The sequence below is a fragment of the Neopelma chrysocephalum genome, unplaced genomic scaffold, assembly GCF_003984885.1.
Source record: "Neopelma chrysocephalum unplaced genomic scaffold, ASM398488v2 Primary Assembly neopelma1_71, whole genome shotgun sequence".
Lineage (NCBI taxonomy): Eukaryota > Metazoa > Chordata > Aves > Passeriformes > Pipridae > Neopelma > Neopelma chrysocephalum.
The window spans coordinates 14,427,646-14,455,367 of NW_020897731.1; the positions used below are offsets into that span (position 1 = coordinate 14,427,646).

Below are 27,722 nucleotides of genomic sequence, written 5' to 3' on the forward strand. Positions count from 1 at the left end.
GCCAGTGCCAGGTGCACGCCTCTGACTTACACACGGACGGGGAGGAGGAGCTGGACGGGCAGGTTTCTCAGTGGGGCGGCCCCACTCCCCTCCTCTCCCCTCCCCGGACTGCTGGGGATAATTAATGTCTGTGCGAGGTTGTCTGCCCCCAGGAGGCTGGGCGGGCGCGTAGGCACTGCGTGCCCGGCTGGTGAGCGGTGATTCGCCCCGGCCCCTCGGTGGAGCCTCCACCCTGCGGGCGGGGACCCGCCCGGCCGCGCTCCCCGCCGCGCTCCCCGCCGCGACCCTCCCACCGCCACTCACCCCGCCGGCCCGGAGAGCCTGGCAGGGCGAGCGGCGCCGGCGTCATGTGACAGCGGGGCCCGGTGCCAGCAGCCCGAGGGGAAGGCGAGCGGGCGGGCGGAGGGCGGGAGCGGGGCGGCGGGCGGGCAGCTCCTCCTCGCACACACACCCGGAGCCACCGCCGAGGCGCCTCAGCCGCGGGGACGCGGGACACGCCGGCCTCGCTCTTCGGAGCCATCGGAGCGCCCCCAGCCCCCGCCATCTACCGCGGCCCCCGGCGCTGCGGGAGCCGACTGAGACCGGGCGCGCACCGCACTGCCCGCCGAGCGTAAGTGTGAGGGTGGGGGGGATGCGGGGGCCGGGCTGTGCCGGCTGCGGGATGGAAGTGCCGGAGGAGGAAAGTTTCCAGGCGCTGGGAGCAGCGTGGAGGAGAGGCGGCAAGGGGTGGGATGCCGCGGGAGCCGCCGCCGCGCCGAGGGTGGCGGGAACTGTGTCTCCGTCGGGTCGCAGCTGCGGGGAGGGGGGAGCAGGACTGGCCTCGGAGTTCGCGGGGATCTCAGCAGGGCGGGGGAACTCCATGCGCGGCCGGAGGGAGCTGGGGCTGGGTGCCGCCGTGTCCGCCGGGCGGGCAGCGCACCTGCGTGGCCAGCGGGGCCGCTCGGGGGGCGCCTCCCCCGATGCCCTCCCCCGCGGTGGAGGCTGAGGCCCTCCCGCCTGCCTGCCCAGGGCGGGCGGGCCTGCGGGTCGCCCGCCCCTTGGGGCTGCCCTCCCGTCCGCGGGGCCGCAGCCCCGATGTCGTGCCGGAGCGGGACAGGCGGCCTCGGGTAGAGACTGAAGAGCCATCAGATCCCGGGCGGGATATAGCGCCCGAGCAAACGGAGGTGGAAAGCTTAGCGGTCTCGGTCGGCTCCGCGGGCGGCGGACGGGATGCCGGGGCAGGAGCTCGCCTCCTGGCCGTGCCCCACCCGCAGCGCGGAGCGGGTCGGCGGCGTCGTGTCCCCAGTTTAACTCCCGGTGAAGTCAAGGGTGAAATCAGCGCCCAAAAATCTCCCCCTCGTATTGTCACCTCACCTTAGCGGCGCTTGGCCGCTGTGCCGGCGAAGGTATAACGTGGAACTGGACGCAGAGAAGTGTGGAGTTAGAAATAACGGGCGTAATCACCTTCCCTTTGCTGGATGCCGGCTGGGGGGTTTTTTCCTCTTTTTTTTCCCCTTTTTGTTTTTGGTGGGGGTTTTTTTGGTTGGTTTTAGGGTTTTTGGGGGAGTTTGTTTTTCTGTTTGTTTTTAACCGAAATGGAAATAGGAGTTATTTGCTTTGGACCGACGTCAGGTGAGTGCCTGGCACTGCAAGGGGAGCCGTGGAAAAAAAAGGCTTAGCAACACGAGCCCGCCCTGGGAGATCACAGCACCTAACTGGAGGTTGGGAGAAAGACCTGTTTCAGAATAGCTCAAGAGTTATATAAAAATATACATTAAAGTTATTTTGTGCCCTTCCCTTGTACTGTACCTGCACTGTTTGCTGCGTTTTATTTGCTTCCTTGACTTTGAAAATTCAGGAAGTGTCACTGTTTGTGGAACTGAACTCGGAAGGTTTTACTGTTGGGAAAAGCTGAATTTGTATGTCTGATAGGAGAGCTCTGAAGACTTGACTTTATTTAAATTAATATGCATAAATGTACATTACCCGTATTGAAAACAGGATTACATGGCTGCTCACTAGTGACTTTTCCATACAATACTTCTAAGGTACACTGACTTGATAATCACATGAGGAGCTGGTTCTTGTGTGAGCGGAATTGCATCTGGATTTGATAATCCTGCCTGACCCAGAAGATACTTATTTCAAACTAACTTTCTTCTTGTATTTTTAAGAATATATTGTCTGGTATCAAAATACAAAAAAACTGAAGCTGACTCGAGTAGCCTTTTTTATTTTTTCACAAGGAGGGTCACAAGCAAATGTTTTTCACAATATTTCTTTCTTTTTTTTTTTTCCCTGTGCACCCTGTTATTGCTATGTCTCAGACCATGAGGGAGACTGGGGGTAGGGGCAAGGGGGGTGGGCAGGAAAGGATACTAAGTGGTCTCTCCCTTCCCTGAGAATCCGAGCAGAATTTCCTCCAAGTAGCAGAGCTACGAGTGAGCCCTTAGGTACTGTGAGGATTTGACCTAGGTACCACCTGCTTAGCCAAAAGCAAAATCTTCAGATAAATAACAATGTAAATGTGAGTGAGTTTAGTTGAAGGCTCAGAGATAATAGAAATGGGAGTTATACAACCACCAAATTATTTATATTTCCAGTTATTCAGTATGAAGAAAGGAACTGATACTATTGGCATAAAATCAACACCCACACGTTGCTGTGTAGATGCTGTACTAGCCAGTTGTCACCCCATGTGCATTTATTAAATTCCAGCCTTCAAACCCCACATTAGTGTTACTGTGGTAGTCATCCACGTAATTTGCTGCAACATGTTCTCGCATTGGATGGTATTAGATGTCCCACCCATAGTATATCAATAACCAGTGCAAAGTATCTAAGAGAAGACAGAGTATTTGAAACCATTGCTTTGAAGGAAAACAAGTGATGAAGTTATTCTACTGTATGACATCTAGACAAGATGTGCTATTCTTCTGCCTCATGTTGTCAGCTTATTTCATTTATTCAGCTGTATATTCAGATACTTCTAAAATAAATGTATTATATCCACGGAAAATCAGGTTCTGAAATGAAGTCTGAGTGCATATGGACAGGGATGTGGAAGGCTAAGCATGCAATGGCTTAGAAAAATATTCTTGCGTTCACTGAGTGACGTTCATTGTCAGCTGTTGAGCAGTGCTGAGCAAGAGTGAGCCACTGTCCAGGAGCAGCCCCAAGCTTTACAAATCCCTCCTGCAATGGCCTCATCCCCTAGTCTGTCTGTGAAGAAGGTGCTCACTGTCAGGCTCGGTGCTTCCTCTTTGATGTTATGAAGCTGTAGCTGTGTTTAGCTACTGGCATTCTGTAAATACAGTAATAAACCAACTGGTCTAAGGAAAGGTTTCAGCAAATCGTCATGACCTGTGGTGTCTAAAAATCTCCTGTTTCCTCACGTTAAGGGAGCCTGTTTGTAAATAGGGCAGGTCCCCTGCATAAGGACAGTGTTTTTATTCACACCCAATGAACAAACACCTCCACCCACTGTTGTTGTTTTAAAAGACTCCAGCTGCTCATGAATATAGGGTCAGGGAGGGCCGCCTAAATGTTTCTCTGTGCTTTCTCCCCAGTGCAGCCAGCAGAGCTGTTTCCTGTTCTTTGTTTCAAGGCTGGGGTTTGCGTCACACATTCCAAGTGGCATATGTGGTGCTCTTTCCTGTTTCAGGCTGTTTTCTGGCAGTTTGGTAGCTTCATCCAGGCCCCTTGTCACTGCCCCTCAACTTCCAATCCCCACCCGATGAGTTATCATGTCTCTACACACTCAGGATTGCTTAAGATGCCTGTGTTATGTCATAACGAGGTTTCCAAGTTAACCTTTAACGCATGCCCTCGACTCCAATATAGTTCTGGGAGTGAACTGGAGAGCTTTGCTCTGTTCGCTGAAAACTTGAACTCAAGTCTCCAAAAGTTATGAGCCAGTTTTCTGCTCTCATTCGCTCATCAGCTGATCTGGAATATCTCCATTAAAGTCACAGAGTTGCACTGATCTATAAAGAGTATGAGAAGAAAATCCACATCTGTCAGCTTGTACTTGTAAGAGGGTTTTGGCTTCTGCCCTTACCCAAGCTGAATGGTCCACCATAAGCACTTTGTATTTCCAGATCTCAAAAGGTATTTTCTCCTTATACAAACTAGAAGATTCATTGTCCTCCAGATGTAATACAGAAAATGAGGCACTGCTGGCTAACTTTTTTTTGGCGTTAATAGGTACTGCTGTCCCACATTTTCTATTTTTGAAGGCATAAAACTAATTTTTTTACTCCTGTTTTTATTTTTATCTTTACCCCTCACCCTGTTGCAGGCAGACATAGTGAAATATTGAGAGGAAATTAAGAAAAACATAAACCTTTCTGTTGCTTTGGGTCTGACAGAAGAAGAGCTAAAGGACCCAAGTGAAAGGTCTTTGAAATCCAGAGGAAGATTTGCATTAACTTCAGTGTGCTTTGAATCAGGCCCTGGATGAAAATGCAAGATGGAGTGTTAATTGTTCTCTGTCATTTATAGTCTGGAATATGCATAGCTTCTGTACACACAGAAATACTTCCACCCTTTCATTTTACTGCTTTGTTTTTTTTATTTCAATAATTTTTAAAGTAATCTTTTGGTTCCTGCTCTTGGTCTTCTGGATGCTACAAGTTAGCTGTTTGTGATCATTGCAGGTATCTTTTAGGAAGTATCTGAAATACACACTTTAAATTTGTTTCAACACTTAATTTTATGCAAAAAATAATTTTTATTGAATTATGTGCACATACTTATATCAAACTGTTTTTTGTCTGTTCAGAAATCCAGATAATAAGAAGTATTTGGCCACAAAGTTTTGGTAAGTTGCTTATTGATTATTTTAATTTGTTGTTCTCAGTTGTTTTTACTTTGTTGTTTTTCTGTTCATTTTAGAACACCATAGATGAGTTTATTCATTAGAACACAATTAAATCTTCATTCTAGTACTGCTAATTTGCACAGGATTTCAAACATTTAATCTTTTTTTCCAATGTCAGGAAGAGTTACATTTAACTGTGTTTAGTACTGGAAACTGGTGTATAATAAATGCAGTAAATTTTGTGGTTCACACCTTTTTGTAGCCAGAAGTTCTACAAAATAAGGAACTGAGGTTAAAATTATAATAGTTTTGTAAACCAACTTTTAAATACTAATTAACACCGCTAACAGGAGGCCTTTTAGAGTTCTTTTATGGTGTTAGCATTCAAGCTTTGTGTTTTCATTCCAAGGCTAGTTGCTTCCAATCCAGAATATGAAGTTTGGCAGAGCTAGTTTTAGGAGAGAGATTTAACTCTTCCCTGTTAAGGATTTACTTGATGTCAGAGCTTCCTTTAAGTGTTTCGTAGCTGTAGGTAGTGGTTCCCAGGGGAAGGAAGTGTAAGTGTAGATCAGCCAAATGGAAAGACAGAGCTCCAACAGGTTTTTAATAGTAAACTAACTCAGAATGGAAAAAAAAAACGCAACCAAATGTGTGGTCTGCCTAACATACAGTCAGTGTGTGTTACCAGCAAACTAACTGGATCCATGAAGGCATGACAGACTTTCCACTTTTAAGGAGTCTAAGCTGCTTTGATCACTGTCACATTTGTACCCACTCTGTATCCAGCTCTTTCCCTTGGTTGTTTTTGTTTGGTTTTTTTTTTCATTTCTGTAGGTACATAGAAGTTCATCAGCATTTGCCTGGTATTCAGATCCTTGTTCAAATTAATAATTTAGGCTATTATTCGTAAATGTACACTTCCTTTCTCTAGGATTAGATTTCTGTCTTCTTTCCCTTACTATAAAAAATGTAGAATCTTCTTTTTCATTTGTTTCCTGAAATAGCAGAAACCTTTGCATAAGAGAACAGTATTTTCTGTCATTCTTTCTTCATAATAAAAAGGCCTAATATTTTGCCTTTTAAATTATCTTAAAAATTACCCTCTTAAAAAAAGCACAACAAAAATAACGAAGTTTGGTTTGGAAGGGAAAGATTATAATACCATTCCACATACTTCACTTGTTTTCAAAAGTCTGATCTTTTATCCTTACTAGACTGTTTCTTCTTCTAAGAAGTAGCTTGAGACAGGAAACCAGACAGCAGTCTTCTCTGATAAGGGAGAATTCTAATGGAGGTACCTCAAGAGCTTTTTTTTCTCCTTCTCTTAGGTTCAGTAAGTATAGAACTGAAGGTTGAACAGGGTTTACATGGGCTCAATTTTTCCTTGGTAAGGAAGACATCTTCTTAACAAGCAATTCAGGAACATTTTTGCCCCAAAATTTTTGCATACAAGAAAGCTATTTCCAGGCATGTGGCTTCAAAGAGCCTGCAACAGTATTATCATAAACTTAAAGGAAATACCGATTAGTCTGCTACACAGGTGATAAATAATTATGTCAAAGCAGTTCTAGGTCAAACAAGTTGATATCAGCAAAGTTATGATGCACAAATTGTGCAAAAACACAGATTTTTCAGCCTGCTTGCAGTCCTGAAAGGAGGAAGGTAAAAGATTCTCAAGTCTTTGCTAAAAAGCAAAAATAGTTTGAAATACTAAATAACAGAATCCTGTAGAAATGCTGTTTTTCTTCATACCTGTCAATAAAACTTAAAGGAGAAAATTTTTGCCTACGTATCATTTTCTTTTATGTAATATCCTAACTTTTTCAACAATTGTTACTCTTTCCTAGTGGAAATCCAGTGAATAAAAAACAAAGAAGGCTGCTGATCAGTGAAACATTTTCTTGGGGTGCTAGTTCTTCATGATTCTCCCTCTGCTCTGTTCTTCATGGGCAGGCTGGTCTGATCTCTTCCCCCAGCACCATGTCTGGACCTTTGTTCCTGCCCCCACTCTTGCTTGCTTTGACTGATTCTGACTGCTGTGCTGAGCTGGAGAGTTTCCTTGCCTGCTGCTATTTTGGGATTGAGTGCAGTTAAGCGCTTGCTTACTTCCCATTAAAGTTAATGGAACTTTAGAAACACTTTTTTGCTGACTCAGATCTTGATGAGCAGCTGGTCCAGTAAGTGAAAACACGTTACTAGCCCTGGAAAACTCTTTTTTTACCTTCCCTATGGAATGTTGGTCTCAGAAACTGGTTTCTCTGTCAGACTCTCTTTCAAGGCTCCACTGAAGATGACTTCTCACCTGGGTTCAGAAAACCTCCCTACCCTTTTGGATTTCATCTGTGGAGAGTCTTCTGATAGTACCGGTTCTCCTTAGTACCAGGAGAAATTTGACTCGAGGCTCACAGGAGAAGTTTGACTTGAGGCTCACAGGAGAGTTGTTTCAAAGCAACAATCTGAGTCCCAAAGGGCTTGGACTGAAGAGCTTTGGCTGCATGACTTAAAGTTGATTGCTAGATACCAACATGCTGCAAGAGCTGCAGTGTCTTTACAGAGAGCACTCATGCAGTGCTAATTTAGCAGATATCATTATATTGTTCTGTAATTATACTGACAATGACAGTCATACCTTAAAGCTTCTAGGCAAAGCCTCGCTGTACATGTGGCAGCATTCCTTTGCTTCTCCCAGGCACAAAGGCTGAGGAAGCAAACCCCGTAGGTGCTTTCAGGCAGAGTGAAGAGAGGCAGAATTTATGGTTACCACCCCCCTGTCTGCCACAGGAGTCAGGTCACTGCTCTTCCAGGTATTTAGTGAAAGCAGAGGCTTTATGTTAGAAGGACGCTTTGTTGTTGGATGCACACAGTCAAAACTGGCCCTCTGCCCCACCCTTTCCTTTCATAACAGGTTTGCAGAGTTGGTGGACCTTGAAGGTAGATGTGTAGAGCTGCTGGGAGTAGCTGCACTGTGGTCGCTCTTTTCCAGCTGCTCTGCAGTGTAGATGTGTAGTCTGGGTGCATTCTTTAACCACTTTGCAACATTTCATCTAGGATAAATAATCCATACAAGCCCTTATTGTCAGAATGCATGTTAAGTATCTTTAAGCTTTCATTTAATTATGTCTTTGAAATAATAAACCATACACCTGTCACAAAGTTGGTATCGAGAAGTCTTCAATCCTGACAAGGTGATAAACTCTAACGATAATGAACTTCCCTTCTGGAATGGAGACCTTGCTGTATATTGGATCATAAGGGCAGAGTTGCTGTTGTTTCTGGCTTGCTGTCTTCACTGGACTTCAGATAGGAGACTACTGAGGGACTTTGCCTCGACTTTACCTTGCACCTGTCCTTATTTGCATACAAAAACCAATTGCTTCATTCGTCTTTCTGAAGTACAGGGTGTGAGCAAAATCTTATCAAAAGCCATGTCCTGTTTGGACAAGTTGGACTGACTTGGCAGAGATCCACAGGGTGGAGTGAATGGGAGGAGGCAAGAAAGTAAAACTGGGTGGCTTGTTAGCTGAAAAAAAGAGAGAGAACAAAAAAAAGAGAGGGTGGAATGTTTGCCTACCGGATTGCAGTTAATTATTTAGTTTCAGATTACATGCATTTTAAATTCTTTTACCCCACATGAGTAAACCCTTTAATGCAAAATAGTTTACATAATAAAGTGAAAGACAAAGACCTTATTTTTTAATAGACTTAATATGAGTATATTGTTGTTGCCTCACTGTTTTTTCCAGAGCACCTCAGGATTGAGAGATGGTATTTTGTTTTTCCAGAAATTAGTTATATATACTAAACAATTTGCAGGCTTTCAAACAAATACATTCTGAAATCATGGTGTAAAGTAGAACCCAACTGGTTTTTCATTCCTCTGTAATAGAAACAGATAAGATTGTTTACCTTCCCTATTACCCCCTTCTCACATGTTTAGGAGAGAGAAATTGGGATTTTTTGAGTTAGTAGGCATGCTTTTACAAATATACTGGGAAAAATTACCTACTTTTTAGTAGAACTAGTATTCTTTATCTGTGTGTGAGTGTACATGCATGTGGTCCAAGCTATCAATTTGGAGCATTATTATTAAATACAAAGACCATTGTTTTATGAGTTTATTTATAGCCTTAGGAAAGTATCCTTTTGAGCTAAATTTTAAATGCCAGATCCAAAGCTGGTTTGTATTGATTCTGTAGCAGTCCACCAAATAAGATCTGGATGGACAGGACCAAGCATTACACGCTAATTAATTTTCCTTTCTTGAAAATTGGTTTCCACTCACTGTCAAATAGGCAAAATAAACCTACTGCTTAAGAATAACATATGATAAAGTGCTCGATTTCTCTACTGTGATGTGATAATAAAAGTAAGGTTTTCCTCTGCTGCTCTTATATGACTGCACTTGAGAAAGATTGAGAATTATTTTTCACTTTTATTCAGAGTAGTACACTTTCTGTTGTCTGTGTGAGTCTAATTCCTATACAGTAATTTAGAGCTATCTCGGGAAACACTCAAATGTGTAGCATGACATGTCAAAGTGTATATCAAGTGTCTTCACACACTTTCTTGAAAAGGAGTAGCTCTTAAACTAAAGAAATCCAGTTTTAAAATTACAAAAATGATAGAAAGTATGAGCATCACTGCATTTACTTAGAAGAAACTCCTCTTTCTTTTCCCTTCCTTCCCGCCTTCCCTCCTTTCTTCCTTTTTTTCTTCTTGCTTTCTCTCTTTCTCTTCTTTCTCTCCTTTCTTTCCTCCTTTCTTCCTTCACTAAAGTACAAATTAGTGTGTCACATTATCTATGCACATACAAACTAAAAATTGGAAGTTTTCTGAAAACTGAAGGAATTAGTTCCAAATTCTTATATAGGCAGTCTGAGTGGCTACGTTTTACTATAAACATTTTTAGTGTCTAATATAACTAGGAGTATAATTTCTTTCTGTTTTCACATTGCATATATATATATGAGAACATGAGTGATGTATAGATATGTGGATGTATTTCTGGGAAGACAGTCTTCTGAAACATCAGTTCTAGCTATATGAAATGTTAAAAACCTGAAAAAGATAACTAGATAACGGTTATCTAAAAGATAACCATTCAAAGAAGTATAGTATAATTAATAACTTTCTCACAAACGTATTGAAGGTATTTACAGAATTATCACAACTTTTAGCAAATAGTGCTGAAAGTTACACAACTGCTCCTAAACTAAAACTATGCTGTAAGTTTAAACTGGAAATTACATTAAGCTGTGTTATTTGTTTCACTTTGGTTTTGCAATTTGCTTTTGTCAGGCCTTCAACCTTATTAAGAAGAATTATGAATACTTTAATTTACTTTTGCTACTTGTTTTCATTATACAAAATGCACACTGTTGTAATATATTTTCAAAAGTCTTTAAATGTTATTGGTATGTGGATAATTAATGGTAGACTTGTAACAACTCATGCTGTCTTTCTCTGGACGCTTTTAACAAATTTTGATCTATAAACAGGCATTAATTGCAAGATTGTTCATTAGTGTATTCTTATTAGAATTTTTTTAATTTGAGCAGCTCCATCTTAAAATGTTCATTTACATTTCTGAGAGAATTTTCCAGCCACAGCTACAAATCTGTTGGTGAGCCTTCAGCCTGTTCCACGGGGAGAATTGCCTGGATGGTGGAGTCTGTCTGTATTTGCTTCTTTCCAGTGCCATCTACTGGCCAAAAGGGAATTGGTGTCATTTATTTTTGTCCTCGCATCTTAATAGAGGTCATACCACTTCCAGGCAGGACTGTGAACTGTACAGGGTGTGGTCAGAACTTGCTCCTTTAACATCAGTCATAATGTATAACATCAAGTTATTTATAAGAAGCTTGCCAACATCTAAATGTTATTGTGAACAAATTTCCTTTGCTTTCCTTAGTTTCTATTCTGTACCCTTATGGCTTTGCCTCAAAGAGGTATCTCCTCCTTTCCTTCGCAGCATCTTTCCAAGATGACCATGACAAATGTGTAGAATGATAGTAATGAAATGCATCACACTAAGTACTTTAATTTCAGGCATTTTGAGATTGGATAAGAAAAGGCAACTGAAACTGCACAGAATGCAAGCAGATTTTTTGAAGTGCTTTCCTTTTGCACAATTAGCACAAATAGTTGTTGAATTGTCACTAAATCCATTATATCATGGAAATAACTGATGCATTTTTTTATGTTGTCATCACAGCATGTTGAATGTAGTCCAACTTAGTCCTGGATTTTAGTTTTTATTTTGCATTGATATCAGTGTAATTGTATGTGAACTATTGAACATTTCTGTTAGAACTCTTAGAAGAGAGATATCTTCTCCAGAATCAGTTCACTTGTATAAAGAAAATTCTTCTGAAATTGTAATGCTGGTGAGAAATGCTTAGTCTAAACTGTGATATGTTTGAACACTGACAGCTAATGAAAGTGACAGTTCTGTGGTCTTGCTATGCTGACATGCACAGTAAAATTCAGATTAACTTTCATTACATTGAGCAAATGTCTCTTTGTCTCAATAGCAGTTTGGAAAGAATGAACTTAAAATAAATAAAATATTTAAGCTTAGTCAAATATTTAAGAATCTGTGTTAGAGATTGATAAGTATTCACTTTAATCTGACAAACAGTAAGTTCTCTACAATTCAGAAAGTTGATTAGGGTGGCTTTCTAACACTTTGTCTTTGCCTTGCAGGCCAGGACATCAGAAGCATCAGAATAGGTGAATAAAAAAGATGCTAATGTTTGACCCAGTCCCTATCAAGCAAGAAGCCATGGAACCTGTTTCAGTGGTAAGACTTTTAAAATATATTGACCTTTGTGATGACTATTTTTTTCACCTTTAAGTCATACTGAGATTTCGTTAAGCTTTGGACTAGTTAGGAAAGCCTGTGAAGCTATGTTTTGCTTCAGATTCACATTATGCACTCAAATTCACATTCTGGGAAAACTTTCTGTAGTTTATTAATTTATTGCCTTAAATGGCCTGACCATTTAAGGCCTGTCAGATATTCTCTGGGGATGGGAGCAACAGTGAAGTTTCAACAGCTCCCATCTCCAGACAGAGGAGAGAACATCCAGGAACTTGAGAACTCTGCAAATATGATCTCTGTAGTTTGTGGTGCTGATGGAGATGGGTTGAAATTAAGTTGCCATGCTTCACACTGAAGTGACAAGAGCCTGTGGTTTCAGTGTTACACCTTTGAACTAAATGAACAGCTTCTCACTGTCCTTTTTTCTGTTTCTCTCTTGGTTGTGACAACATGTGCCTGGGGCTAACTCTGTGCTCTAAACCTAATCCTAAAAAAAAACCAACCAAACAACAACAACAATGGCTTTTTGCTGGGTAAACTGGTTGCACTGCTTTACCGTGTGAACAGCTGAGAAGTAGGGCAGTGGAGAAGGAACTCGGGGGAAAAAGGGGGAAGAAGAAACATTACTTTAAAATTGGGTTCATTTTCAGTCAATTTGATATATAAGGTCATCTCAGAGAAGAGTCTGATAAGTAAGAGCAGCAGGGACGTGTAGGTGAGAGCTGTACAATGAGAGTTGTGAAGATACAGGCTGCTGCTGAAGGGGAAGGTTTTGGCTTTTCTCCCTCCTTGCCAGCTTTGTGTCTCCTTTGTGTGACTGAAGAATTGTGTGGCCCTAGAATGATTTGGATCAGCTCACTGAATGGTCAGAATTGCTAACCCACCAAAAATACTCATTTTTTCGTCAGATCGGGAAGCTGATCTGATTCATTCTGTGCAGCTGCTCAATATTTGAGCAAGGGGAGCGGGGAAGATGAGGGAAATGGGGCCTCTCCTTTCAGCAATAGCCCACAATAACATCAGATTAAGTGTAACATGAAACCACACCCCTAGAAAGGCTGATCAATTAAAAGGGTGGAGTCAGTTTACATAACTTAAAATGCATTAAACTCATACTCTGAATGGCATCTTTCAGTGGAAAGTTTGTTTCCTCTTTTATTTAAAATATAGAATAATTTTCATAAATTTAAATACATCTGTAAGCAGTCTGATTTCTTCAGTGCTGTTGATAACATATTTTGGGAATTAAGTTTATATGCATTTTAAAATTACAGTTTGAATTTCGTGGGGTTTGTTTACTTGAGAGCAATGATAGAAAAATAGCTGTCACTGAAGGTGTGAATATGATGAATTCCAATATTTGGATCAGGAAAGAACCTTAGTATTGGCCAGTCTGCCTGTCACTTTAATCACAATTTTTGTGTAACCATATTAACGATGATTATCTAAGGATATCTAATGGTGTCCATCAAAAGCAGAAAATGGGCTGGTTTTAGCAAAAAAGTGCTGTTACTGTCTTTTGGGCTGTCTTTTGTGCACATCTGCCTTCATCCCCCAAAGAAAGTTCTGCAGTGGCTTGTGGTGATGCATGAGGCACACAAATGCCCCAGATAGACATGTACTTCTGCAAGATGGACAGGCTTGGTACCTCAGGAGGCTCACCAGGAGAGGAGCAAGCAGTCTTTCCCAGACGAGCAGATGAAGGAAAAACTGCAAGGGGAAGAACAAGGGAGCATTTCTGAGCCCAGTGCATTTCAAGACTGTAGTTCCAAATGTTGCTTCTCATCCTTCTCATAGTGGTGTGGTGTCTTCCATGCATTGGACCTCTGGAATGTTCTTATAACTCAGTGTGATCACTCTGACTGGCCATTAGAGACTACTCAGATCATTTTACCAAATCCATATGTTTTTCTTTTTGTTATTACATAATGAGGAAAAAAAGGAGAATATAAAAAGCAGAAAGTCCAGAAGAAAGCATGTTTTTTGAGAGAGGTTCCCCTCATTGGATACTACTCTGGTTTCCCTCAGGCTAAGGACCATGTGTGTTTCAGCTTATTTACACGCACAGGCTGTTTAGCCTCAAGCCCTCGAGGTCTCTAGCTCTTCTTGGTCTTGTGGCTTCCTTGGAGCCCTGCTGCCACATGGTCCCATGAGAAACTGCTCTGGAGGCACCTCTCATGGGAGGAATTGTGATACGGAGAGAACACAGAAAAGGATAGCACCTCCTGACTGAATTAGGTTTCTTGACCACCTTTTGAGGAGGTGGAATGGAAAAGAAACTGTCAATGTGAGGTTGTGGAGGTGCTAAGCATATTACTACAGGCTCACATAACCCAGAAATCTAAAATCAGGATTATTTTTATTGCATCCTTCGTTCTAATAGTATCGTTAGAGGCCAAATTAAATTGAGCCCCTTAGGAATTATTCACTCTTCTATCTGAGCATACACTGTAGATGTAAAGTCTGTCTTTAAAACATACCATTAGTTGGAGTGGGAGAAGGAAATTAATAATGATTTTGACACCACTGTATTTCAGCATGTGTGGATGAAAGGATTGACTTCTTCTGAGGTGACTGAAGCTCGCACTCACAGTATTTCATCACTCTACCAACAGCTCATGCCATTTATTGAAATGAATTATTGAACACATCTCATGACAGTTCTTAACGAGCCAGTCATCTGAGTCCTACTTACGTATTTGCTGCAAGGACTTTTTAAACATTTGGACAAATACCAGTTACCATTTGGTGAAAGAAGTTGCTCTTTTATGAGTTACTGTCTTTATTTGAATTTAAGTTGAATTGAAACAGTTTTTCTCTGTGTAGCAGAGAAAGTGCCTGACCAGAGAAGATTCTTGGTCAGGCACAAGAAGTATGACACTGTGGGTCATTATGATTGGATTTGTTGCTAATAGAGTATCTAAATATTGCCAATGCAGTATATAATATAGTCAGGTCTAAAGGGTTATAATATGTGCATAAGCAGGTTCAGCTAGAAACATGCAGGTTTGTAGTCCTTGGCCTTGCAGCACACACAATTCCAAAGGAACAAAGCACCTGTGGAACTGCTTTAGGATTTTATCTCTGCATGTGACTGAATCTTGGCACTTTTACTCACCTGCTCAAAACTGAGTGTTCCAGTCTTTGCTCTTGATGTACTATGCAGACCTCCCTGCTGTGGGAGGGGGAATCTGTCTGGAAGCTGCCTACAACCTTGGGAGACCAGTTGGGCCCATCTCCAGCAGCATTTTTACCCTTTTGCCAGCCAATGTGCACCAAAGTCAATCTCAATCATCAGAGCTCCCCATCATGGAATGCATTAACTGTGTGAGTATCCAGGCAGTTACTGCTGCAATTCCCACCTGGTGTTCTTGTCTTAGGATAAGGTTACACCTTGGGATGCTTGTTCTTTAATAGATTTTGTGACCAAAAGCATCTAAGATTTAAATTGCACAAGCTTTTTCCTTTCTAGCATTCTTGCAATTAAAGAAATGTTCATAGGTGGTGACATTGTGATCATCCCTGACAAACCTGCAGCACTGTAAATGCACTGGTGTTTAGTGATGGAATGTTTAATTTATTGAAGCTGGGGGAACTTTGTACTATAAAAGAATAACAGCAATTCTAACAGAGGTACTTAATATTTCTTATTTTTTTTCCAAGAGGATGACCAAATTTTAAAGTTAAATTAATAGGGTTGTGTAGTTTATGAAAGACTCAGTGAATTGCTTGAAAATCTGTTCACCTGTACAAAAAATAAGATATTTCACTGTGGCAGTATAACAGAATTTGGCAAATTATATCAGAGTAGTGCTTGGTAATGTCCTCTTGTGGAAGCAGTAGTCACTCTGGATGGTAATAGGGGTGCATGTGAAATATTTGGGCAGTCTTTATGCTTGACAGATTGACAAGAGGGGAAGCATAGTGATTTTCCTTTGGGATTTACTGTTTTAATTGTATGAGCCACATGGATACAACTCAAAAATATGAGAAGTTCCTTTGATTTATTTTCTAGTTAGTTTGTAGCTTCAGTGCTCTGAGTTTTATATGGACAAACAGCAAAGAAAGGTAAATGAATTGCTTTGTAAGGTCCAAAGAGGGAAAGTGATGATAGCAAACATAAAAAGAGCCAGATGGGGACTGTAAGGAGATATTTGTTGAAGTACAATCTTGCATCATTATAATGATCTACTGTCGTGACTTACTGTTCTGCCTAAGGATGTTTGGGAAAGCAGAATTTACAGGCAAGTGAGAATTTGTTGGGTTTTTTTCAATCCCAAGTCAGATCAAACTCCTGCATATGCTGTTAATTCCCACAGAAGAAATCCAAGGAAAATACATCACCTTAAATATTTTGGGAACACAGAAAAGTAGTGTCTCATTTTCTATCATTCCACCAGAATACTTTGCCTAACCTAGGACAGGTGAGAAAAGACTGCTTTTGCAGACTGTGAAATACACTCCTGCTTCCTGCACTTGGTGGGATTTAGAAAACTAAACAGAGGTAGTTGGGCTTTTTTATTGGTTTGTTTGCTGTAAATAATGCTCCTTATTTACAGAGAGAGACTGTGAAGTCTTCCTTACTCTCCCATCCCATATCCCCAAGGGGTGCTGTCTGCTTCCCTGGCAAAGAAAAGAAAAGCTACACCAAATTTGAAAGCAATGGTTCATATCGACCTAATGGCAATCACTGTGTCCCAGGACCTAGAAACTGAAACTTTGCTATGCTAAAAGATGCAGGAAGTTTAACTTCAGAGCCAGGGTAGATCTGAGTGTGACTTACTCCAAATGAACAGGTTTTCCACCAGGCTTCATTGGTAGGGAAGCAAGACTGTTTTCCACCAGTGTCTGATTGACAGCAGATATTCTCTTTTTCATTGTTCTAGCATCCTTCTCAACTTTTTCACCCTTTTTTCCCCAAACACATGATTTGTCACACCACATTTTTCTGTGACAACTTTATTTGCAGTTCAGATAGAATAGCAATTAAAACTGCAGAAGGAAGAAAAGTGTAGGAAAATGATTCAGCTTCTCCAAACTGCCAGAAAATATAGCTGATACTAAATTTGTGCCAGCTTAATTACAACAATGAAAACTTTCTATGCAAGATAATGCAAGGCATATGGGGTAGAATACCAAGTCCCTAAAATAATCACTTCTTTAAAACATCATTATTTTCTTTCTAATTCTTGGAAAGTATTTCTTGCTTATCTAAATACATTCTACTTAACTTTTCTAATTTAGAATTCTCTGCACAACATTTTAATACTTTGGTATTTTTTTCAACACGCGCACCCACCCCTGGTGTTGAAGAGTTGAAAGAGGGTAACTTCATATAGAAAAGTTACAGCTGACCAGCAGCATTCCCTGAGATTTAAGTTGCACGTGCTTTTTCCTTTCTAGCATTCTTGCAATGAAACAAATGTTTGTAGGCACTGACATTGTGGTCATCCCTGACAAACCTGCAGCACTGTAAATGCACTGATGCTTAGTAGTGGAATATTTAATGTAAATTTGTTGAAGCTAGGTGAACTATAACCCAATAACAGCAATTTTTACAGAAGTACTTAATGTTTTGTTCCTGTTTAAATTTTTATTTTTGGCTATGCTCATAACTTGCTCAGATTTAATAGGTAGTAAATGCTGTTAAATATTAAATTCTATCAATATTTACTGGTCTTCATCAGTTAGAATGCTAATGATTTTGTTCCTTGGTTTGGCAGTGCTGGCAAGTCTACAGACAGCACTGCTTGCAATAATGGCATTTTAATAAAATTCTGAGAAACCAGTTACCATCAAAGATGAATGTTTTTATAGATTGAATTTGTAAGAATAGTCATAAAGAGAATAAAGTTTCAGAGGTTTTAATGTAATATTTACTGTCTGAAGATTAATCACCATTGTGTATGCTGCTTTGTTTGAATATTTTATGGAAGAGGTGACTCAGCTTTGTTGTTTTATCACAGTGCTTTGAATGCTGCAGGAAAATTTTATATTTTCTAAAGTCACTGTTTCAAACAGTAACTGCAAAGAAGAAAACTACATTTGTGTCATTTCGCAAAAACACTTTTAGTTTACATTGAAAACCAGGAAGATGTATTACTAGAGGTTTTTACCACAGGAAAAAATAATTGAAATGTTATGGAAACAATTATATAAAAATACAGTAGTTTTATACTTCTGATCTGTTTCACTTTCTACCATTTTGAACATTTTTTTAATCCCACTCATCAAAGTATTTTTGGTGTCAAAGAATTAATCAGTTTTTTAAGATTAGTGTGAAACTGCTTAGCCTTGATGTGAAGGGTTACTTAACTAAAATCCAAAGACAGCATTTTATTTTAAAAAATTGACAACAGGACTAAAAATCTGTGTTCACTGCTTGTTCTACGTCTCTCTGCTATGTTAGAACATCACATCCGTTTCTACAGTAAAGTAGCTGTCAGTAAACAACCTCAATTTTCAACAGTTTTTAAATGCAAAATTGGTCTGGATAGTTGTTTAATAATACTGTACTCTGCAGTGTATGTTAATACTTCTTGGTTTATAAAAATAATTAGTATAAATAACATAATAATATAAAATTATTATTAAAATATGGAGATCATCACATAGGTCAAGATTGGCTTTGGGGTTTATATTGTAATGAGAACTGCTAGCTACCATTAACGGGAATATTCTTCCAAATGTTTGTCCTTATACTTTTTTTCCAAAATCAGACTGGCTAGTTAGCTGCTTTATACTCAAAAAATGGTTTAGAAAGATTTAGAATTTTCCTTTTGCACTCTTCAGTTTCTCACCCATTACTTATATAGTTCAACTGTGTATTTTTTTATTGATTGTTGGGTTCAGATACATCATTTCTTGCTTTAGCGATCGATTGTTTAGCAATTACCGTAGCATTTGATTGGGACCTATTACTTGGAATTTTAAGTCAAATTTAACTCCCCTCTTGCTAGAATTCTTGACCCTCAGTATATACTTCTATGCTGGGCATTAGCAGCATGTGTCTCCCAGGTCAGTTAAGAAATATGCAGCTTAGTGTATAACAAGCAGTTTTTAAGGGAGAAAATAGTTGAATAAGCCTTGAAGATTTGTTTTCATAATCTGTTTTACATTGCTTCTGAAACAGTGAATCAGTACTTGAATAACTTCCTTTGTGTGGAATCTTAGGCTTTATTTAATTCACTTTTATTTGGAAGTACAATAAAGTGCTCTCATTAAACTTTTTTATTTTGCCTCAGTTTTATTAGCTGTCTTTCTTTTTCAGCAGTAACTGTGTGATTTATTATTTGATTTTCTTTATTTCTTTTCCACTCCTTCTGACAGTCATACCCATCCAATTATATGGACCAAACGAAGCCAAACAAATACAGCGTCATTTATTCTACACCAAGTATGTTGCACAATAAATTCTACTCCAACCCTGAAGGACTATCAAATGGAATCCAGATGGAGCCAGTAGACCTTACGGTAAATAAACGGAGCTCACCACCTTCAACTGGAAGTTCTCCGTCCCCACTAAAATTTCAGACTGTGCATAGGAGAACTTCACCTGGATTGACTCTGTCCTCACCCAGCTCACCTCTCAGTAAATTCACACCATCACCCCCTGGAGTACAGCCTATTTCTATGCCAATAACAATCCCACCTGTAATGACTGCTGCTCTTTCACGCCACGGACTGAGAAGCCCTGGAATACTCCCAGTTATACAGCCTGTTGTGGTCCAGCCAGTTCCTTTTATGTATGCTCCCCATCTCCAGCAGCCCATCATGGTGTCCACACTTCTTGCAGATGAGATGGAAACTCCAAGTAGCATGCAAGGTTGGTGTTGTCAGGAGTTCTTTTTTATGCCATCTCATACTGGGAAAATAACACGATATCCAAGCACTTGTTTCCTGTATTTCTGTGCATTTTAGGAAATGGAACATAATTCCTGTTTTTCCAAAATATGCAGGCATAGAATTTGTTTTGCAAATATTTTACCAAACTTACCAAGGTTATAGAATCACAGAATGACTTAGTTTGAAAAAACCTCTGAGATCATTGAGTCTAATCTTTGACCAATCACCACCTTGTCAACTATACCATGGCACTGAGTGCCACATCCAATTTTTCCTTAAACACCTCCAGGGACGGTGACTCCTCCACCTCCCTGGGTAGCCCATTCCAATGTGTAATCACCCTTTCTGTGAAGAAATTCCTCCTGATGTCTAACCTAAACCTCCCCTGGTGCATCTTGAGGCCCTTGCCTCTCATCCTGTTGCAAATTGCCTGGGAGAAGAGACTGACCCCCACCTGGCTACAACCTCCTTTCAAGTAGCTGTAGAGAGTGATAAGGTCACCCCTGAGCCTCCTCTTCTCCATGCTAAAGAACCCCAGCTCCCTCAGCTGGTCCTCTTAGGACTTGTGCTCCAAGCCTTTCACCAGTTTCGTTGCCCTTCTTTATACCTACGTAAAGCTGTTTAACTACTGAGATTTGGATTGATAAAAATATTGGACTGATGAAAATGAATAGAAGTGCTTTGAATCACAGGTCATCAGGAGATAGACTAAAACTGGAAGATTTTGTATTTAGCATGAATTGTCACACCAAATATAGAACTGATGGATTTCTTTTGTTTTAACTATGGATTTTTATGTATATTTTTTCTTTCTGTAACTCTTCATATTTTTTATGTGTTGCCTTCCCCCTCCTACCCTCCCCCACACAGTGCCTGTCATTGAGTCTTATGAGAAGCCTACACTGAAGAAAACAATCAAAGTAGAGCCAGGAAGTGAACCATCGAAGACTGACTTCTATCCTGAACAAATGTCACCTCCATTGATGACCTCATTGTCTCCCCAGCAAGTAATGTTGCAAGAGTAAGTAGCCAACAATAGTCCCAAGATCAGCCGAAGAATGGAAAGCAGTTCATTGGAGTATTTACGAGTTTTTAGGAGTGGGAAGGATTGTTGCTGTACTTTAGAACATGTGGTAAATACAGAAAAACATTCTTCCCTCCCACTACTGCCACTGTGAAATGTGATTTCAACTTTTTTTTCTCCCTTCTTTAGCAATATGGGAGTTGATACATCTTTATATATCACAACCACATAAATCTGCCATTTATATAATGCATTTCTGAAATGATGATAGTCTCAATCCTACAGTTTACTGAGAATAGAACTCCCAGTAAGCCAGTGATAATCTGTTTATGTAAAACCAACAGCAAACTTGACAGATAGCTAGAAGAGATTTCATACTGATCTCTGTATTTACGTTACTTGAAATATCTTTCTTTAAAATGAGTGTTGTGACTTTCTCTTCCTGGAGGACTTCTTTGTTTTTTCAAGAATTTTGGATGGTTCGTGGAAAGAACCTCCTTGGGCTTACAAGTTCTCTGTATATCCAGTGAAATTCCATGCTTACCCGAGGCCATTGTTCTGTGGGTGATATTTTTGGCAGCTCAGGTAGTTTCTGAAGCTTTCCTTCTTCACAGCCGCTTGTTTCCATCCCAATACGAACTTGTCGAGCTGGTATAGCCTTTACCAAGGCCACTGCATGAACTAGATCACAGATCTGATTGGATTTAAAACAGTGCTGTTTGCAGAAGGCAGGGCAAGGGCTAGAAAGAAGAAATTAGTAAATCTTTTCATTGGAACCATTAAAAATTTCTCAGGAAACATCTGAGCAGCCATGGGCATCCTCTCCATTTCCAGTTTTCCTAGGGAAAACTGTCAACTTATTAAAACCATGGAATGGTCCAGAGCCCAGCTCATCCTTCAGCAGACAGTGCTCTGGGTAGGCATGCAGGCTGCCAGTGTGGTCCCGGCAGGAGCTGAAGTTGGGAACTGAGCACAGCTCATAGCACATAACCTCAGAATCCATTTCTGCCCTTTCTTCCTGCTCATTGTCACCCTTGGGGCAGTTGTATTTGATCTCACCTCATAGAGTAGGGAAAAAGGGCTCCAAGCCAGACTCTCAAAACCCAGTGTGAGTGTGATTCAGAAAGAGAAAGGAAGCGTAGGGTGGGTGGTCTCCTGCATTTCCTTCAGAAGGCTGCCTCTCCCTCCTGCTCGTGGCCATTGGGTTAGAAGGCACACTGCAGCTCCAGGCCTTCTTGTGGGCACCCCTCCTTGGCTTCAAACAAGCTTCAAACAGCTAGCTTTTATAAACTATATGCTGTTTATTTTAAAATAACCTTATATGTTTTATTATAGTAAACATACAATAGTAAATATCCATGTTTACTAGTTGCTTACTTACCTTCCATAATGGACCTGCCACACAAGGCAGTCAGGTCTTGGAACTAACTACTGCTAAGGCAGGACTATCTAATGTTTCAGTTTACTTTTTGTCTTTGTTAAGCCTCTTTAACAAGAGCAAACCAGTAAGTGCTGTTCCTGGCTGGTACCACACCCTTCCTCCAGGGCTGAGACTTCTACAGGCTTGTCACCTGCATTAGTGATTTGCATTATAAATTTCCTAATGAGTCCAGTTTCCACAGGAAACCCATCCGCTGAGCAAAGAATATAAAATTTGGTATACTGTGTAGATAGCTTTGTTACAAAAAAAATTTCTGTAGTCCGTGTTTCCAAAGCATCTCCTCTACTTGCCCATACAGAGCATTATGTTTATGGAGACCCTGTCCTTGCATTGTATCAGCTTAAATACCTACATAACTGTCCTGTAGAGCTGCAGTTCTTAATTATTCCTAAACCCAGCCCTTTCAAGTTCGCATTCTGCTGTATCCAAAACAAGAAGTTTATAACTTGTATTTTTTTATCTTTTTATCGTTAAAAAATACATAGACAAATCACACAAGTTACAAGATGAGAGATCTAAACCTTTATAAAAAAAACCCTGTTGTTTCTCAGTTTTGTCAGCATCTGCATTAAGAGCTATAGTTAAGCAATGACGATTTTATCATTTTTCATAGGTTCCAACTGCCTAAAGTGCACTATTCAGAAACATGAGCTACATTAAAGGGACATAGGAGACCTTCAGTCTCCCTTTAAGTGACTTATTTTGGTTGAGTGCTAGGTTTTGGCATACGCACTATATAATATATATATATGTATGTATGTATGTATGTATATATATGTATAATGTTGGTGGCATTTCTGTAGGAGTGGTGGGACTTTCTAGTACCTCTGATAATCAATGTAACTATGTAATAACTTCCAAAAGCAAACTTGAGGTAATAATCTCTAGCCCAATATAAGAAGCTTCATTAATGTATTTTCATGCAAATGTCAAAGTCTCACTCGTGCTGTCAACACAATGTGGTCTGTGGTGAAGGAGAAGCTGTTGATATTGTAACATGATTTTTGGAAGATACTCTTACCAATTAAAGAGTGACACATAAGTGGGTAGACTTAAATGAGTTGTATCTGGTTGTATAAGAGGGAATGAAAGAATTACGGCTGTGCTTTTATTATTGGCACTTACTTAATATTTACCTCTGAATTTTGACACCGCCTTAACCATTTTTTAGAACTGCCACACCCAATCTGATTATTGATAACATTCTGTTGTCTTGCCAGCCTCATCTCCTCTAAAGGGAAAAGGAGACAAATTCTCAGCACTTCTAGATGCTTTGAGATTGAAAATCATCACAAATGGTGTATGGTCAATATCCTTTTTCTCCCTTTTCCCAGATGTTAGCATATACAGGACTAGCCTCCACACATAATGATTTAAATGAAGTTTGTTTGCTGTCCTAAGACAGAGCTTCTCCAAAAAGACGAGTATGCAACAGCATTTAAACTGAACATTGCTTTAGAGAACCATTTCTTTGGAAGCTAGAAGTCTGCCTTTCTTATTTAAGAGTGTGTACATCTGTGTCTAACATTATCATCTGGGATTTCCTGCCATTATAATATTTTTAGCTAGATCTAATATGTACTTAAAGAGTACATCACTCAACAGTCACAGAACCACCAGTGAACGAAAATTTGGCTCCCAATTTCAAGCTTATAACTCTAATAAAAGAATTAAAAACAGAATTAAACTTTTCCCACATCGCTAATCCCCATCGTGCTGTTTTCTTCTTAAACCATGCAGCAGATTTTCTGTCTTTAGCACACGCCCTTTATTTTGCTCAGAAAAGTAGGTATTTAATGTTTCTGAAAATTAGGCCTTAAAGGAACTTGGTGTAAGTAACTAATAGAACCTAGTGTTATAAAACGTAATTCAGTTGGTAAAAAACTGTGAAATACAGTAACTGAGAAAAGACAGGAGTTCTAGAAAGCTCATTTCTGTCACGTGGAGGAGCTGGTTTTGCAACAAGGAATGCTAATACCTGCACATTATATTCTAAGTTTCAGTTAAAAGCTAAAAAGTATATTTAAAGCTTGGATACAGATCTGCTAATGGGCTGAAAAATGCAACCTTGTGAGGTTGAAAGATTTGTAATGCCACATACCTTTTTGACAAACATACTTGTTGCCTTTTCTAACATTGGTGTGGAAGAAAGAATCAAAGTTGTCCCCAGTTCTACAGTAGGGTGTCATTCAAAAGTCAGCCTTTTAAGAAGCTCGTATGTTTTCATGTGTGAATGTTTATGGTTGTGTTTGTTGCAGAAGTCTGTATGTAGTTAGTACATGTCTTACCTGTGCTGTACCTGTGGGCTTCTAAAGTGAAAAATCATGTTTATGAAGGTGGAGGGACAACTTCAGACATCCTGTGGGTGTGGCACATGGGCTAAGCTCTACTTTTAGGAATTGACGTCAGTGGTACAGGGAGGCCGCACCCTCCTGCCAGCACCAAACAGGAAATTCTTAATTACATTTTAAAGGAGTGGCTGGAACAATAAAGACTGCCTTCTGCTTTGAAACCCTAAAGATACAATTTCTTTAGTAGCATGGAATAGCTGTTTCCAATTACAAGCAAAATAGTTATATTTGAAGGATAACAAAAAATTGTGAACAAATACAAGGAAAGTTCACTATGAACTTTGAGAAATCTGGGGTTGACTGAAAAACAAGAATTTGAAGAGAGTTTTTCCTAGGTATGTTAAAAAAAACAGCTATGAAGTAGTAAAAATGGCTACATCATGCCACAAAGTAAGTAAACAATTAAAAATATTACTGCTAGAGTACACAAAATTTGCTAACCCTGTTGAATTTTTCAACATGCAAGTAATGTTGTTCTTTCTTCCAAGAGACAGAGCAATAGTGAATAAAAGGCTCTGTTATGAATCACACTAGTTGAGGTTAGCTGTGCTAAATATTTTTCATTTTTAACATTCAATTTGACTTTGCAGGAATCACACTTCAGTTATAGTTCAGCCAGGAAAGAGACCTTTACCTGTGGAATCTCCGGACACACAAAGAAAACGCAGAATACATCGATGTGATTATGAAGGCTGCAACAAAGTCTACACTAAAAGCTCCCATCTGAAGGCTCACCGAAGAACCCATACAGGTTTGAGTACTGCTATGCTTGTCTTTCATCAAGTCTATGGTAAAATAGTAGCCTAAGCTTGTTGTTCCTGCTAATGGCCAGGTGACCACAGGCGTAAGTAACAAAATGAAAGAAGTTAGATCTGGCATTGAGGATATAATTACAGACTGAGCAAAAGACAGAGGACGTAGCAGGAAAACCCACAGCAAGAGACTGTAAGCCAAAGCAGGTTCTTGGGGTGTGCTGGTGTGCTTTATATTCACTGACTCTTCACTCATTTTGTGTCCAATTGCTTGCAGATTACTCAATCTGCACAACCTGTAAACACCAAAACAGTTCAAATTGCAGTGCCTCACCTATGACATCACTGTTAAATTTGACTGAGAATTCCATGGGAGTGGCCCATTTGCAGAAATCTGGACTGTGTGCCAAATGCAAACACATCTGCTCTGTGGACATGCTACCCAGTGGTCCAGTGGTGCTCTTTTCTGAATGAGTGTTCAAGTAAGCATATCCCCATCTCTGCTCTCCACAGAAATGTTCATCTTGGCATGCTAAATGACACATCCAAGGTTTTGCGGCAGTACAATGGTGTTAAAGAAGAGGGAGAATGACATATTAGAAAGTAATGATTAAGAGAGAGATTTTAAGTTGAGATACTTGTGACAATGGTGCCAGTTATTTATACTACATTAAATTTCAGACATCACAAGAAGATTTCTGCCTGCTGTTCTGAATGGTAGCACAGTCCTTTCCCCCAGCTAATCTGGAATGAGTTCCCTGTTTTGAAAATACGTGAAAAAATGCTTAAACCTTCATACTTCTGGGCTTGATGAGACAAAACAAGTGCTAATATGGCAGAGAGAGGAACAGAGAACACAACAAAAAAATAAGTTGTGGCAGGAAACAATTTTTTGGTCTGTTAACTCTGACTACACAGTTTCTAGTGCAGAATACTCAGCAGCCTTGTGCTGTTTGCAGGCCTTTTCAGTAAGCATTAAAGTACTTGCTGAAATTTGACAAGGCAAGAGAATAAATCTGTCAGATATTTAACTGATGTGTTCATGTCTTAAATCCCCACTTCTGTGTTTCTTTTTCCAGGTGAAAAACCGTACAAATGCACTTGGGAGGGATGCACATGGAAGTTTGCTCGTTCTGATGAACTAACGCGGCATTTCCGCAAGCACACGGGAATCAAACCTTTTCAGTGCCCAGACTGTGACCGTAGCTTTTCCCGTTCGGACCATCTTGCTCTTCACAGAAAACGCCACATGCTAGTCTGAATGTCTTCTGTCCCTGACACCTGTCACACTTTTTTTGTTTTTTACACATGCATTTTAATTTGGATTCAGCTGGTCTGGATCTCTGAGTTTATACCATTAAAAGCTTACATATGGTCAGTAACAGATGTTATCTAACCCTCCTATGTCCTTGCCACGGGTCAGACCTAAAGAATGTGAATACTTCTTTTTTTTTCTCCTGGGGATGCTAAGCAAACCCTTTCTACATTCAGTGTGTTTAATGTATTCCATTTGTGAATAAGGGAATTTGTAAACTAACGGCTTTTGTTGGTTTCTTCATATAATCAACCCAGCATATACTGATAAAGTAGTAAATGTTATTGAATATCCAAAATGCTAGTCCTTGCCAGACACTTTCATTTATGTGCCCAGTAAGAGATACACTCTCATTTTATGCTCAACAATGCAATGAATGAACTCTCCTGGCTGTGTTGATTTCTACGATGTGGTTAATGCAACAGTTTTAGAAAGACATTTGATTTAGAAATCCCCTCTGCCCAAACAGTGAGTAACGCTGAGGAAATAAATCTAAACAGTGTAATTACTTTACAGAAGGATTGAGTCATAGTATCATTTACCCCAGTCAAGAAGAAAAATTGGCAGGAATTGGTCCGTACATAACACTGTGCATCTAAACCAATATCATCCCTCATCTGTATTATAGTGTAGTAGGTATCCTTGTTTTTATTGGATAATGCCCCAGTGGATTTGTTAAATGAAGACCTTGCGTGACACTGTATGTCTGGTTTCTGTGCAAGTGTATGGGTGGAACACACACAGTCGAGAAAACAGCCTGAAGCTGAGTCGGGAGGTTTAGGTTGGATATCAGGAAAATGTTTTTCACCCAGAGGGTGGTTGGGCACTGGAACAGGCTCCCCAGGGAAGTGGTCACAGCATGAAGCCTGACAGAGTTCAAGAAGTGTTTGGACAATGCTCTCAGGCACATGGTGTGACTCTTGGGGATGGTCCTGTGCAGGGCCAGCAGTTGGACTCGATGATCCAAATGGGTCCCTTCCAAGTCAGGATATTCTATGATTTTATAGTACTCTCCTGTGACTTGGCATTACATGATATTCATAGAAATCTACTGCACCTCATTTCAGGGATATAGACTATCCCCCTGCAATCATGCCCCTGCATTTCCTCTAAATAATTTTTCTCTTTACTGTACCTCAGAAAATAGCAATCATTATGTCAAAAATGCTCTGAACTGTGAGTACTACTTTAATACACTACAGTATTTAAAATTATTAATCCACAATATTTTTGTAAGAAGATGGCATCTGATATGATGTGCTTCTGATAAATTGAGTCGTGTTTCTGTTTTAGATAAAAATGTATACCAAATCAGCCATTTCCTAACTCTGATTTGTGACTCTGGTAGTCTCTCTTTGTAGGTAGGCAAA

General features: G+C 40.1%; 1 protein-coding gene across 3 annotated transcripts; it reads left to right on the forward strand.

The window, feature by feature from the left end:
• Positions 1-504: 504 nt before the first annotated feature.
• Positions 505-26,865, forward strand: KLF3 (Kruppel like factor 3). Of its 3 annotated transcripts, XM_027686557.1 has the most exons (7): positions 505-610; positions 4,763-4,801; positions 11,507-11,603; positions 18,954-19,449; positions 20,340-20,490; positions 24,876-25,036; positions 26,117-26,428. In XM_027686557.1, the coding sequence occupies exons 3-7, from the start codon at positions 11,547-11,549 to the stop codon at positions 26,296-26,298; spliced, it is 1,047 nt and encodes a 348-aa protein (XP_027542358.1). In that variant the 5' UTR covers positions 505-610; positions 4,763-4,801; positions 11,507-11,546; the 3' UTR covers positions 26,299-26,428. The 3 variants fall into 3 exon arrangements, with proteins under 3 accessions (XP_027542358.1, XP_027542359.1, XP_027542357.1); XM_027686558.1 differs by lacking the exon at positions 4,763-4,801 and having other exon boundaries at positions 513-610; XM_027686556.1 differs by lacking the exons at positions 505-610; positions 4,763-4,801; positions 11,507-11,603 and adding an exon at positions 14,778-14,951 and having other exon boundaries at positions 26,117-26,865.
• Positions 26,866-27,722: the final 857 nt, after the last annotated feature.